Raw genomic sequence first — 15,460 nt, 5'->3', positions numbered from 1 at the left:
CCTATTTGACAAGGAATTAAGCCAAATTAAAATGTGAATTTAAAAGTTAAAGATATAAATATTGTTGTCAATTCTTAATTTAAAACAAATTTGATCCTTTTTTTCTCTCAACTTTATTGTTTACAACGTTTCGACCCTTAGGTCATTATATATATATTGGTGAAACAAAACAATATATAAAAGACAAAATGTATCAACATGGAAATGAAGAATAATGGAATATGGAAAAGGAACCCAAAAAAACAGCATTGGTTCAACATGTTCAAAATAAGCATAAATTTGATTTTGAAAATGTCCAAGTCATTCATAAAGAAAATAATAATTTTAGAGGAGAGATGTTGGAATCGATTTACATCTCAGAAAATATAAATTATACTGTCCATTTCCAATCAGATTCTAAAGGACTGAACCACCATTATTCGGAAATTTTAAGCAGAATAAATATGTAATTATTATATACAAAAAAGATGATAAATAAATAAATATTCAAATCCTTAAATTGTACAAATGTATAAATGGAATAAAAATACACTAATAAAAGTATGAATAGATGAGTAGATATGTTAAAAAATAAGATTAAAAAAAGGGGGTATATGTATGTATAGGAAAAATGTACTTAAAAAAAGAATAAATTAATTATGGATTTTAAATATATTATAAAAAAAAAATGTTTGTGTTATAAGCAGAATAATTAGTAATAAATGTTAATTAAATTATATTAAAAATGTAAATTATTGATAAAAAAAATTATTGTTATATGATAAGGTGATAACAGAGTCCTAACCTGTTGAAGGTAGGGTCTGTTTTAAGTTGCAAATGTGAATGAAGAAAGGAAGAAACGTTTTTTATAAAAGGTTTAAATCTAGGTTTAAATCTAAAAAAATATTTAGAAAAGGTTATGTAAGCAGGGAATCTAATTTCAAAAAACAAAATTTTATAATGTTATGATATTATTTTAATGATTAATTTATTTAAAGATGGGACAAAGGCAATTAACCTGCATTTTTAAGATTTGAAAAAGGAAATGACATCAATATGAAGGTAGGGCCAAAGAAATTAGTGTGTAGTTTGAAGGAAATAACGAAATTGTTATATGAAAATAAAAAAAACTTTTTGTAGGTATACTTGAGAATGACCTGAGGGTCGAAACGTTGGAAAAGTTGTAAAGAATAAAGTTGAGAGAAAAAAAGGATCAGATTTGTTTTAAATTAAGAATAAACTAAATCACTTTCAAACAAGAAAAAATAAATTAATCTAGTATTGTTGTCAAGTTTTTTGAAATGGGTTTCATTAGAAACCTGTTGAGTCGGCTCGAGTCACTGGTAATTGAAAACCACCTCTCTGGACCAATATGATATCTTATAGCCTGGCATCTATTCCTAATTGACCGTCTTGTTAGTAGTTGTTTATTTGTTGCTTTAGCAAATAACTGTTTTCATCGAGAAGATATCTCATCGCACTAACAGACACCAACAGGTGAGGCGGAATGATACCCAGCAATATTTATTAGGGCTGAGCGCGCGGGTGAAAGGGGACCAATGGGTCACTGCTTGGTGCCAAGCCCTGGGGTCGACTAATTGATCGTTGGACCTGTGTCAATTGGGTGATGGGGGGGGGGGGGTTATGGAGCCTTGGCACCCACCGGGAACCAACCGTGCTCCGTCATATTAAAACTCTTCCACCAATCATCCTCGTCTTAATGGTGTGCTGATAGGTTGCGCGGTATTGAAATTACAATTCAAGATGAGTAAGTTTTGTTGTTGAAGAAGAAAAGGATAATTGGATGGGAACTCTTTCGGAATGAACTGAAATAATCATATAGTGTTGTCTTATTCTTAACCTCAGTGGTTGGGTGGAGTATACTGTGTCGACAAAGCAAATAGATCAGAACGAGCTCTATTCTCTGCCGTGGGGAATTTAAGGATTTTACAGTTGTGAGCTTAACAGTCTCTCCTTGTTCTAAGGCACATTCTGCTTGTAATAATCATGTATTGGAATTGGATTGTTTCCAGATATTGTAAAAGTGAAATGATTTGCATAGAGGAGTAATGTGTTAAAATTACTTCATTTGGAATATAAGGCAAAAGGAATAAAATACAAAGGCATGTATCGAGTGTATGTATTCTACTTGTGAGTTACTCATATAGTTTAAAACCTTTTTTTTAGCCACTTCTAAGCCATTTCCAGGTGGTAGATGTGGTTACCACCCTATTCTAATCAGACAGATCGAGTTATCATTCCGCCGGGCCAACAGATTTGAGTTCGGAGAGGTTGGATTCTGACATAAACCAGTGTATGGACAAGACTACAAATGTGAACCACAAACTCCGTAACGTTATAATCGGCAAAAAAGAAGTGGAGTTGAAAACAAAGATGACAGTGTACAAACAAGTCTTTATACCAACGCTGATCTATTCAGCCGAAAGTTAAAGGCCGAGTATTGAAAAATTCTAAGGCCAAATACAAGCTATAGATATGACATACCCGAGGAAAGCTCTCGGTAACTCTAAAATCGATCGATTGAGAAATAAAATAATAAGAGAAGAAATAGGGCAGGAACCTCTAATAGAAATTATACATAAAATTTATTTTTAAGTTAATTAAAAGAATTAACATGGTTCGGTCATGTGCAAAGACTGCCGATCAATAGACTCCCAAAACTTATTTGGGAAGCAAAAAGTGAGGGAAAACGGCAACGCGGACGACCGAGGAATGAGCTGGCCACGGATAGGGAAGGTTTTAAGAGATGCATCAAGGCTGCCCTGACAATGTAAGGTATATGGATTGGTGATGAGAAAATGAAGTAAGAAACGAGTGATGAAGAAGGGCCACCACGAAATAAAAATCAACCAATCCTGACCGGAGTCGAACCTGAGCCCCTGTAGTTTCGAGGTTGCTGAAGTGATGCCTTAACACTCTCGCTAACAACGGCCGCTAAACTTTAAATCCAATACAACATTCAACTAGTAGTATAAACTAAGTAGAAGACGACGATTCCAAGCCTTAAATTAATATTTCTGAAGTTTCTCGTAATTTTTATGTGCCATGGAATTTAAAAATTCAATTCTAAATGCAGTGAAGTAAAACCATAATCTCCAAAGAGTTTAGTTTACTCTTTTTAGGGCCGAGTAAAGCAAGGAAACGTCAGTCAGTTTTTCACTCGGTAAGGCCAATCCATTTATCCTCAATATACATCTCTTGCTTTCCTTCAATGGAATACATCACTGATAATCCAAATTTAATAAACTAAATGTTGGTTAGTGAGAACATAACATGTAAGCCAAATATACATAAAATGCCACAATTTCTACAATTAGAAACACAAATATCATTTCAAATATAAATTAATATTCAACCACACATAATATCAAACATATATAAACTCCATTTACATATACCCAGAGATATTTTAAAGTTATTTACAAAGGACTAGATATAAACATGTAGAGGAATTAATTGAATTTTATCTTAGATGGCTATGAGTTCACACACCCAGCATAAAAAGAGATATATTTAAATAATATAATTGTTGAGGAAAGATTGAAAAATGAAATTAGTAACCATTGTGGTTGAAGATGTCCTTATGTAGCTATCTAGAGAAACCATAACAGCTATAACTACAGTTATACTCAGCCGAAATAGAGGTTTCATCTTCCAGATAATGATGGGACACTCTCGGGATGCTAATAATCCAAAAGCTTATTTTCGGAAAATTGTGACTTTTTTCCGGCGTGTGGTATTTGTTTTATTTAGAGTAATAAGACACGCCCGCAACACCTAAATTCTTGATAGACAGGATTTTTATTCTGTTTTCATCGATTTTATTCTACATTTATTGATTATTTTAGTTTGATATTTGTATTTTTGACTAAAATGATTCATTCATTGTTAAAAGTTCAACCAAAGGAACTTCTGATGATTACGATTTTAATTGATTCTGAGTTGATGCATCCCTTTCATCCTGGGCATGTGAAGTGTAATTACTGACTAAACTACACAAAAGAAGGATATATTATGACTGACCACTTGGTACCGCCGTTTCCTGATCGACTGCGAATACGACATGGATGCGTCTCCGAAGGACCCTCTCAGGTAGCTAGTGTCCATCGTGATGCCGTTCCAATGGGACAGCCTTCGGTCCGTCATGATCTGCAATGGGACATGCATTAAAATAAATATTGTCTAATCATACTGTGGTCTTATAATAAAATTTATAATTAATAATTTTCCTAGCATTAAAAATTTGCATTTTGGAAACCAATTCAAAGAGAAATTGGTGATGGTAGAAGGAGGGGAGGGTTAGTCTGATAAATGGGTCTGTTAGTCCTTGTCGACACCGTTTCCTGTAAGGCAACGTTAGTTTCAAAAGCCGGACCTCTCATCTTTCACTAGAAAACAAACTACTAATTTATAAGACTATACTCCGACCTATCTGGACCTACGGACTTGAACTTTGGGGAACAGCTAAACCGTCGAAAATCAAATGTATCCAATCCTTTCAATATAAAATCCTTAGAACCATACTTAATGGTTGGAAATTCTCAAAATTCCATATAAACCTTTCCAACCATCCTAATCCTATGGTTCAAACCTTATCTAGTTCCACCCATCCCTACAGCCCACCTAGAAGGTTGAAACGGCAGTGGGCAAGAGACTTATTAAAATAAAAATGGACAATTGGAGTTCTGGCAATGGTCAGATTCTCCACTCAAGTTGAGTGTTTGCGGCTTTAGCGCACTTGCTCAGCCTCCACTGGCTCATTACCAGTGATGCGGTGAGAGGTTTCCGCTGGGATCTTATGAGCTCTGCTCTAGCCCTCACACGTGGGGGATAGAGTGGGCTCAGGGATCCTCAGGTCGATTGTGTAATTATTGTGTATATTATTTTATCATTATGTTATTTTATTTATTTATTTTTCATACAGATAGTTTGATTATGTTCATCTTGTTTATTCTTTTGTTTGTTTATATTTTCAGAGAGTTTTTTTTAATTTATTTTTTTTTCTTTTAATTATTTATTTTTTTATGTTTATTTTTTTATTTATTTTTTTTTTATTTTAGTATGTATGGGATCATTCATCACTATTGTCTATTGCCCTCAACTGTGTGGCAGATTGTAATATCTATCAATAAATAAATCTATCAATCAAGAGTTTCAAGATTCAGTTCTTGGGACTACCGTGAAATAAAAATTAACTATTCCAGAAACCGGACTTTTTTTTGGTTTATTTCAACCTGGCCATATTATAGTAGGGGTGAGAGGTTATCCTATAGGTAACCAACCTATTCTAACCAGTGTGCGAGGGTTGCGTTTTCATTATGTGGAGCCTTTACGAAATAACCTGTCACCCGCCCAGGATGGAATTGGCGAAGCTACAATTTTGAGGCTGCTTAACACAGCAGTCCCTCAATGGTTTCATGTTTAGTATTTATTTATTCACTTTTCACTGCCTTTTAGATAAAGAAAATATTTGCAGTTGTGGGGCATTATGCACTTTTTTAACAACTTTTTACAATTCATTCCCTCAGACCGTCTTCTAACAACTGGTCCTCTACTCAAGCTAGAAATTGTAGTGAACTGGACCCATTGCTGTCTAACAGCCATAAATAAATTACTTGTAACAGGGAACTGCTCATTCACCAACCAAGGAAACTTCTCATCGTTGAGGACGTAAATTCACGTGTTTCTATTAATAGTGACCCTTAATTCTTCAAATGTAACCACCTCCTCACTTCTCCGGCTCTCTCATTGAGATTGAAGCTGCAGATATACAAAAGTATTCTAAGACCAGCACTACTATATGGGGCACCATTGTTTACCCACATATCTGATGGAACCCAGCGCCTTCTTCAAACATTTCAGGATTCCATGTTGAGGAAATCGTACGCACAACATCGTGGAGGAGGAAGAGGCCACCGGAGCTGCATCAATTGTTGGAGTTGCCTACTGTGCCGGAGTTCATCAAGCGACGACACATCAAATTTTTCAATTCACTTCAGTACTGTACGAATCCGTTGTTCAACACGTTAACACCTGCCCCCCCCCCTCCGGTCCGTTGGCAACACACTACATAAGGTCACGTGGTATTAGGATTAAGTTTTTATTAGATTTAAATTTGTTAAATTCAGAAATAATGTGTGCCCCAACACATTATACACTTTTATAAATATTGACATTATTATTTTTGAATAATACACTCCAAAGGACTCCTTAGAATGTAGATGTTCTACAGTAAAAGGAGAAAGTTCATTGTTTATAAATACGCCATTAAAATTTTGTAGCGGTTTTGGGAAAAAAAAATTAAAATGTAGCGCAAGTTGTAACCACATGCTGAATACTGAATACAAATGGGGCATTGTGGGATCTCTGTACTGGTCTTGTTTATGTAGCTTGATTCAATAACGCTATCTGTCCTGTGATTAATTTTGAAGCCCAGTAATCTTATAAGCACTATGTGGAAGTATTTCCTCAGGTCACCTTCATTCTTCTGATACTGGATAATATTCTTTCATTTCCTGACTTTTTCCAAATGTTTTGTGAACTTGCTTGGTCATTTTCTCGCAGGAGTTTGAGAGGTGCCGCTCCCGCTTGGATATGCACTGCATTAAGCGAACTTGACCTGCTGCTGTAGGATCGTCCTAAGTTTCGATGTCAGTCCTGAGATTCTTGGACCAAAAAACAGATGCTTACTTTCGGCTGTATGATGAATAACGATGAATACCTCAGAGCCTAAGGCGCACCTCACGCTAATTTGACCATTAAATCTCCTGCTTGTGACATGTTCTAAGTGAGTTATATGTGTCTGTCAGACTTCACCTCTAAGTAGGTTACCACTATGCTTGGACGTTTTATTTATTTATGGTCATTCATTATTGCCCTTAAGGAGCATGGCTTTTTTAATGACAGAGGCTATTCTCATATTTTTCTCACACCACCTTGCCTTTAGGTTAGCGCATCATTCGGCTCATCTTTTGACTCCGGTTTTGATACACCAAAGACTCGATTACTTAGACATACAAACTCTGCTTACTTAATCAGAAAAGCTTTCCTCTCCTAAAACTCTCAATAATTCATTGAAAACCAGATTCCACTGAACAGAACCGAGGACAGATCTCTGAGGATATCATGTGAATAAAACTGGATCCTAATTCAATGTTTCAAATTTCAAAAGAAGGGGTTCTGAGGTTAAAACAGATACTGTTATGAATATGTGTTGCAACAATCTTAAAAAATCAAGGCACTTTTATTGAGTCTAAACCCAAAAGATCAGACCCAACAATATTTTATTTGCATTATTTATTTATTGCACACCAAACTTCTATTGACAATCTAAATTCGTCTGTCAAAACTATGAGTTGATCATTTAGAACGGTTTTGATTTTATAAAAATTCCATTGATTTGGAAACTCGAAATTCCGTAGCACCCTTATATCGTGTATTTGTTGATCAATACTATCGATTATAGTTAAAAGATTAATAAAATATGACATTTTTTATTACATGTTTTGATTAATCAAGAATATTTAGCTCAAAACATATAAAAAATAAGGAGTATTTTATTTTTCCTCGGGCCACAGTTCAAGTCTATTATTTAATATCTATGAAATCCCTGATGAACAGGAGCATGTATGAACGTGATATATAGATAGGCATATTTTTTTTAAATTTTACTTTAGTATTATGTTATTTTATATCTTCTAGTGGAGTGCGTAGTACTATTAAGTAATTAGAAATTTTTCAAAATTTGTTTTTGTACAGAAAAGTTCGTTTAAGGTAAGTCTACATCATACACAAAAGAACACAGATGTATTTAAAAAGTTGTCATCAGGAAAAAATGATATCAATAATTAGAAAAATTCATCTAGTTTTCTTGAAAAAATGAATTGTAGTTATACAGTAGCAGAATTCACCCCGCAAAATAATGTATGAGTTTAAATATAGAACACTGATTGATTTATTGATACACATAAATATCATATTTCTAATATTAATTTTTTTTTATTTTTAAATTATGGAATCTAGACTCTAGGCTAGCAATAATCAGAAAATACCTCTCTTATTCTGGTGACTTATTAATATTCTGGGATTAAACCTTTCAAAAATATGTTTTATGCATATACGTAAACACTTTACCTTATCCTGTACTTTCAGACACCTTTATGTATATCCTCTGCACGCAAAATAGATACAAAAAATGTTAAACCCTTCATGAAGCTCTTAGACCATATAACGAAGAGAAGAGAAACAGATTCCTTACTGAAGATAGACACTGTACTGAGTAGTTGTTGGATATTGTCAGGCGATATACCATGTCCATTGGAGATGGGAGTGGTTTGGCAGCTGTCTGGGCAGTAAAAGCTCAGAATGGGAACAGCCTGAGCTCGGAATTTTAAGATAGGAAGAATCTCCAAGGAAGACCATGCAGACATACTTTTTCTCAATATTCTTTGGAAATTTCTTATTTAATTACTACTTACTATCTGAATATTTTAAAAACTAAAATTAAATTGTATATCTTAGCCTCATGATATTTAGCCAATGTAGGGAGAAAGATGATGGTGCTTGGCACAATTTTCTTAAATTTCCCGGAGATTCTTAACCATGGATGAAATTTAAATGCTGTGCCAGAATATATACATATATTTTTTAAATGTTTATAGATTGCCCTAATTTTTTCCTCTGTAGAGAAATCCCTTTAGTAACATGCTGAACTTGAGGTCCTGAAATCATTCCGTAACTTAAGCGTTGATTGCAAACAAATTTAGTACAAGAGCCGGAGATAAAAAAAGGTAGTTATTTCCCCTCAATTTTTAATTACTTCAATGAAAACCATCTATAATTACTAGTCTAAATTGATGAGTTTGTCCAGTATAGGTAGGGGAAATAAAAAATGGCCGTTGATGTAAAACGTTAAAAAAAATTAAAATTTTTAACTTGAAGCTCTACATCTTTAAAACTACCAACAACACTTGAAAACCTAAGAGAACATCATTTAAGGTAGTGTAAATTTTCTAAAATATAAGCCCTCATAGAGCTATTGACGTTCAATAGTTCCCGAGATATAGCTTTTTAAAAAGCAACATTAAATAAAAAAATGTACTGTAAAATCAGTAGTTATTGAATTTATTTTTAGAAAGATTTTTAAGAAATTTTATCTAAGGAACTATAAAATGTATAGATGTCTATTAGAACTCAAATTAAAGCTAGTCAAGTGAACAATACAGTAGTTTATAACGTTTTTTCTTCGTAGGAATAGTATTTTTAATGATATTGGCAAAATAAATTCATAAACTTTTAATTTATAGTTGTTCGGATAACATTATTGATTATAGAAAAAATACATCTCAGGAACCATATAACGTGTATATGTCTGCCAGCTCTCAAAATAGAGGTAATTTTAGTTTTCTGCAAAGGATATGTGCACAACGTTTGCACATGAAATTTTGTCCGAACCAGAATAAACTGATGAGATAAACGTCATAAGCAACTTTATAGTGTATTAATCTAGCTTTAATTTGAGTGCTAATAGATGTCTATTAGCACTCAAATTAAAGCTAGTTGATTGGTTTTTGAGATATAGATTTTCAAAATAGATTCACTAACTTCTGATTTTTCAGTTCATATTTTTTATGAAATGATGCTTTTTAAAAAGCAATATCTTGGGAACTGTTGAACATAAAGAGTTCAGTTAGAGCTCATATTTTACCAAATTTACTCTAATTTAAATGACGTTCTCTTAGGATTTCAAGTGTTGTTTTTAGTTTTAAGGATATAGAGCTCCGAATGAAAAATTAATTTTTTTAAACGTTTCAAAACAGCCACCATTAGTTAATCCCCCTGCCTATACATGGCAGACTCATCATCTTAGACTAGTAATTATACATAGTTTTCATAAAAGTAATCACAAATTGGGATGAAATAACTGCCTTTTTTCTCTTCTTCGACTCGAAAAGAATTGCTCAATAGAACAATGCACTCCTGTAAATCCTAAGTATTCATATGTAAATCGTAATATTCAGGCGAAGATGCCCAATAAATTATGGAGCCTGCTTGCTTCAGTTCTCACTCACTTTAGATTTTTGTTAAAATGGGCCAAAAAGTCATCTAGGGGTCTAATATTCTGCCTGATGACAGGTTCTTTGAAATTTTGTTCGATCATATATTCGGCAGAAAGTTGACTGAAATTTTCTTCTTGCCTTTTTGAAAGGAAAAGACTTCGTTTTGTCAACATTACAACTTTTTTAGCTCATAGAAAACCCTTTAATATGCAAATGTGACTGTCTTTAGCGCCCTAGAAGATTACAACTTGTTATATCTATGTATTAATAGATAAAAGATTAAAACTTGTGATTTCTATATCATCTGGAAAAGCAGTTACACTAGCTTTTCGGTGTACGGAGAAAACAGTATTGGTGACAAAACCGCTCCTTGTGGAACTCCGAAAGTAAGAGACGGTTTGAATACTTTTCACCAACCGTACCATAAATGATCTCAGGATTGAGCTCATTTATGCAGCACAGCTGCTCAGAACGCTCTAAATCAAGTACCCCAGTCAGACTATACTCAGTGAGTCAAATTGGAATTACGGTCCACGTCTGTCTGCACCAAAGTTCATAAAAATCTTTGACATAATTGAGGATGATTACTTCAAATATTTTCGCGAGGTGAGGGAGCAATCTTATCGGACTGTAGTGAGCCATATATCGGTAATTACCTATATTTTGATATTAATTATGTGTCGTTTAAGAATAACACTTACAGGAAGGGCATCAATGTCTAATAAGTAAAATGGTTGTAAAAATTATCAATTCTGAGGACATTATTAAAGGTCCATCTCAGAAATGTAGTCATCAGGCCCATATAGTCATTTCATCGGATACCGGCACTCCTTCTGGACCACCCCTACTTCTTCCTATTCTTTTAACAAGACATTTCCTTGGACGTACGTCCACACTTTCTTTAAATGAATCGGCTCTCCTACCATCCTTCTCCCATTCCTTATAGATATTCAATTTGTTAGGTTCTCTTAAACCCGGCCTAATTACCAAGAAAATATGATAATGGAGTCACCTCCATTTTTAGCATACAATCTCTTATTTTTTTTTTATGTATTAATATGTAGCTATGTATGTAGGGAAGGTCAATATTACTTCATTAGGCTTTAGCCACAAGATATGAAGTAACTTAGTTCTTCTAGTTTGTAAGTAGTTTGTTTTAGTGTTGATGAAACATTTTATTTTATAAGTCTTTATTGTTAAGTTAGGTATTCCGAGAAAAATACAATGAAAGATGCGTCAGGATATGTAAATAAAACCGCTGTAGGCCAACATGCAATATCCTAGGTACCTAGTTGGCCCCATATGGAGTTTATCAAATTCAATCTACTACTTTGGCTTGCGCATACTTAGCAGCATTTTTCTTGGCACACCTATATTTCGAAAACGGTACCTATGATTCGGTTCGAAATTGAAGGAAAATAAGGGATTATCATTAGAAGGGTGTAAAGTTGTCCCTATTAAGTCAACTAATTTCATGTAACAGTAACGGTGTTCTTGCACACCTTTATTTTCAAAAATGTTTGTCCGATTTGGTTCACATTTGGAGGAACGTTGGGGATCATTGTAGTATGGATATAAATTTGATCATATTTCGTATGCTATTGGTTGGTAAAATAAGTTCATAGCGTTTTTTACTGGTGATTTCATTAAATTCACCCAGAATAAATAAATCAATAAATTCATTCAGCTACTTTTAAATATTTTAATCAATTATATTTTGATTCTCTCCACCCAGAACTTCTCAGATTTTTGCGCAATGAACTCCTCTTTGGGCGTTTTGCAGTCCTCGAGCGCATTAAAGTGTTTCCCATAAATAGAGTTTTGAAGGGCCCGAAATTAGTGAAACTCTGTTGGGGCAAGGTCTGGTGAATAGGGGGGAGGTGAATCACATCCCAGCCAAACTCCAATAATTTCTGCCGGGTCTGCAAAGACACGTGAGGACGGGCGTTGTCCTGATGGAAAACTATGCCCTTTGGGATTAGCCGATGCTGGACGCTTTGGCTCAACCGCTGCCTTTATTTGTTCCAACTGGGCTCAGTATACTGCAGAATTTATTGTCAGGATGGCGGGAGGACCTCAAAATAAAGGACACCTTTCCAATCCCACCAAATTCAGAGCATAACCTTTTTTGAATGTAATCCTGCTTTTGGAGTCCTTAACAGCTGGTCACTTGTTTTTCCCAGGACTATTTCCTCACAATGTTATTATACAGGCCCCACTTTTCATCCCCAGTTATCAACCTCTTTAAAAATGGATCATTGACATTACGTTTCAGGAGAGAATCGCCAAGGATATGCGGTCCAATAAATTCTCTTCCGTCAAATTGTAAGGAACCCATATATCACTTCGAGAAACATATCCCGCAGCCCCCAAATGATTTGAGATACTTGCATGAGATATGTTAGGCGTTTCTGCAAAATCCCATGTCGTAGAGTGAGGGTTGTCTGTGACCAATGCTTGAATTGAACCGAACCATGTATCTTGAAATAAATTTTAAGTCGATTAGGTCTATGCTGCAAAATATATCTTGCTTTTAGAATTGAAAACTCAAAACCGAAGATAGCAAAGACAATTGGCAACACTTCATAACCGATTTGAAACCTAGCCAGACAGTGACTATTGCGATTATGAAGGCAAATAATATTTCAATTGTTTTCTATAACAAATTTAATTATTTTGGAAATAAATTACTCTATTACTCCTTTGATGAATTAATTGAAAATTGTACATTTTTACCAATCTTTAATTAGTTTTTGTTTCTTTTGAATCTCTTCTAGGCCCAAAAGAAAGATAAATGTAATTTAATTTTTATTTATTTTTGAAGTTAATCTATTATTTTTTAAATTAAATATAAATTTAATTAAGTGGGTAGTTGTTATATCTAATAAAATTTTATTTTAATTTATTTAATGATATTTATAACTATATTAAAAATATATATACATCTAGTAAATTTGACCTTAGTTACACAATGGCATGATACAGCTATGTGGAGAATTTACACATTTATAGAACATTTCTAGGGGAGAAGATCGAGACCATCTTCTTTTCAGTCGCGTCGAAGGATTATCAGGTAATGAAGGAGAAGTCAGGCTAAAAACAATTGGTTTTGGGTGGATAGGCAGTTTATCATGGAAGGATTTGTATTTGGTTCTGGCCTAGTCGCCAACATATGGGACATTGAGGTCCTGATGGATGACGTGATTTGTGGCAAAGTAAGGATCATTGAGGATTTGGATTTCGATGATTTAGTGGAGCCCCAAAGCTCAACCCCGTAAGTCCAGATAAGTCTTATAATCATATAAATGAGTCTTTTGTAATTAGTGATAAGTTTAGACTGTTTTTCTAGTAAGTGTTGTAATAGTCATTGTGCGCGTGTAATTGTTGTAATTTTCCTCAGTCTTGTGTGAGGATTCCAACCTAGTCGTTTGTCCAGATGTAGTCCTAGTTCTAAAACTAAATACTATAAAAATGCTAGACATAAATAAGCGTTTTACACTTCATGTCATTGTGTATCGTTAAATCCATCCTAGATTAAACCTATTACAAGATAAGTTTCTATTAATCTGATAGGAAACTGATTCCCATGATATATGAGGAAGATCAACAAGAAATGAAAGAGATGGTCACCTCACGTAGGAAATCATTTTGGCCGAAAGCCGAATAGTCTCTTCGAATCACAAACTTATGATAGGATTTAAGCAGATTCACGTCTGCATTGTATTCTTTGATTATATTGATTCAGTATTCGATTATTGTTAATATTAAACAGTGACATAAAAATGTTAATATTTATTCTATTTGTTTGTACAAAATATATTATATTAATTGGTCTTAGCAGAGCTGAGAGAGTGGCCTGTTTTCGGCTAGTAACAGGACATGATTTGGTCCAAAAAACACCTCCATCGAATTGGCATCGTAGGTTCCCCGAAATGTCCTCTATGCAACATGGGGGACATGGAGGGGACCATCTTTTGGCGTGTGTTGGTCTAGAGGATGTTGAGCGAGATGCGGACCAACTAAGAATAAGAGTAAAATTGTATTGGGCTGTGAGAGGAAAAATGGCGTAATAGCCCACTACCTATGGCGTAGGAAAAAAATATATATATATTTATTAGTATTTTTTTTAAACACTACTTGAGCGATTCAGGTGCAGAAGAAATACCCAAGATCTTGTATTCGTAATAAAACAAGTTCACAACATATAAAATTATAGAATAAAGCAAAGAGAACTACACCAGCATTGTAGATCTTATACGTTCAACATAGTGAAGAATCAAGAAGGCGGAATCGACATAGGTTTTCGTACCAAAATCCAAAAAACCAAAAAAAGTTGTAATAATATAAAGAAAAGTTGTGAGGGGTCAAACACTAAAGAAGGTATCAGACAAGGGTACAGTCTCAGTCCTCAGCCATTTTCTTCACTTATGAATAACGTCCTACAAAGAGCAAAACAAGGCATTGGACCCTATCAACTGAGGTACTAGAGGTTCTATCTCATGAGCGATTCTATTGTGATTAAACATATTTTAAAAATGTGAACATGTAAACAAAGGTTTTGCGTAAGGAAAAATATTAAAAATTTTAACAATGAGTTGTTAAATTCCAAAAAAAAAATGATTTTAGTTGAGGATTTGTTTTAATTTTGAGAACCATTGCTTTGGTAGGAGGAATACTTCAATTTTAATGAATTTGTTAAAATAATAAAAAATAAATAAATCTGTACCACTACAACTCATGAAGAAGGACTTTGCAAGGAAGAACTATTACTAGACCAACGGTTGAGGAAGGAGGTGATTATGGGAAATATGAATTAGGAATAATATGAACGTTTCGGGATTATGGGGAATAATTCAGGTTGCTAGAAAACAAATTCAACAAAATTTAACATATACTTACCACTATATCACATTATTGGTTAAAATATTCACCTGATTAACTTTTTTATATATAATATATAATTAACTCCTTATTTGTCATTTCATGCTACATTTTTAATCAAGGAGAATAATTACCTTCCTTATATCTTATGATAACAACCAAATAGACTATAACAATAATCTCCTGCCTCTATTACCACAAAGATGAACAATCTAACTGAATTTAACAAGTTATTAAAAACAATTTTTATATAATAAATAACAACTAAGATTAAATAAATCCAAATTCTATAAATAATACACAAAACTAAAATGTTAATTTATTTGTAATGTCTATATAATGTTTATGTACACAGTCTTAGTGTCTTTTAAAATTAATTACTTTGCCTATGTTTTAGTAATATGCACTGCTTCTATTATTTTTCTATTCTTACTATTTTTTTTAGAGAAAGAAATTTATTCAATCATGCTGCCCAAATACATCGGGTTGCTACATTACACAGCATACTGATCAATCCGTGA

At 33.7% G+C, this 15,460-nt stretch overlaps 1 protein-coding gene across 4 annotated transcripts in view; it reads right to left on the bottom strand.

Annotated features, from left to right (window-relative positions):
- Nucleotides 1-15,460, bottom strand: part of FipoQ (F-box/LRR-repeat protein FipoQ) — a 71,638-nt gene that overhangs the window by 36,861 nt on the left and 19,317 nt on the right. For 2 of the 4 annotated variants that reach the window (XM_067045357.1, XM_067045356.1), the window contains exon 2: nt 4,024-4,149. In XM_067045357.1, coding sequence (XP_066901458.1) covers nt 4,024-4,146 — 123 coding nt within the window. In that variant the 5' untranslated portion in view covers nt 4,147-4,149. Of the gene's footprint in view, nt 1-4,023; nt 4,152-8,133; nt 8,155-15,460 lie in introns of those variants that run through there. The other 2 variants (XM_014434527.3, XM_014434526.3) reach the window with 2 other exon arrangements.

Source organism: Halyomorpha halys, unplaced genomic scaffold (genome assembly GCF_000696795.3).
Source record: "Halyomorpha halys isolate HHAL.00 unplaced genomic scaffold, Hhal_1.1 Scaffold1388.1, whole genome shotgun sequence".
Classification (NCBI taxonomy): Eukaryota; Metazoa; Arthropoda; class Insecta; order Hemiptera; family Pentatomidae; genus Halyomorpha; species Halyomorpha halys.
This window is presented reverse-complemented; position numbering and strand designations above follow the sequence as displayed.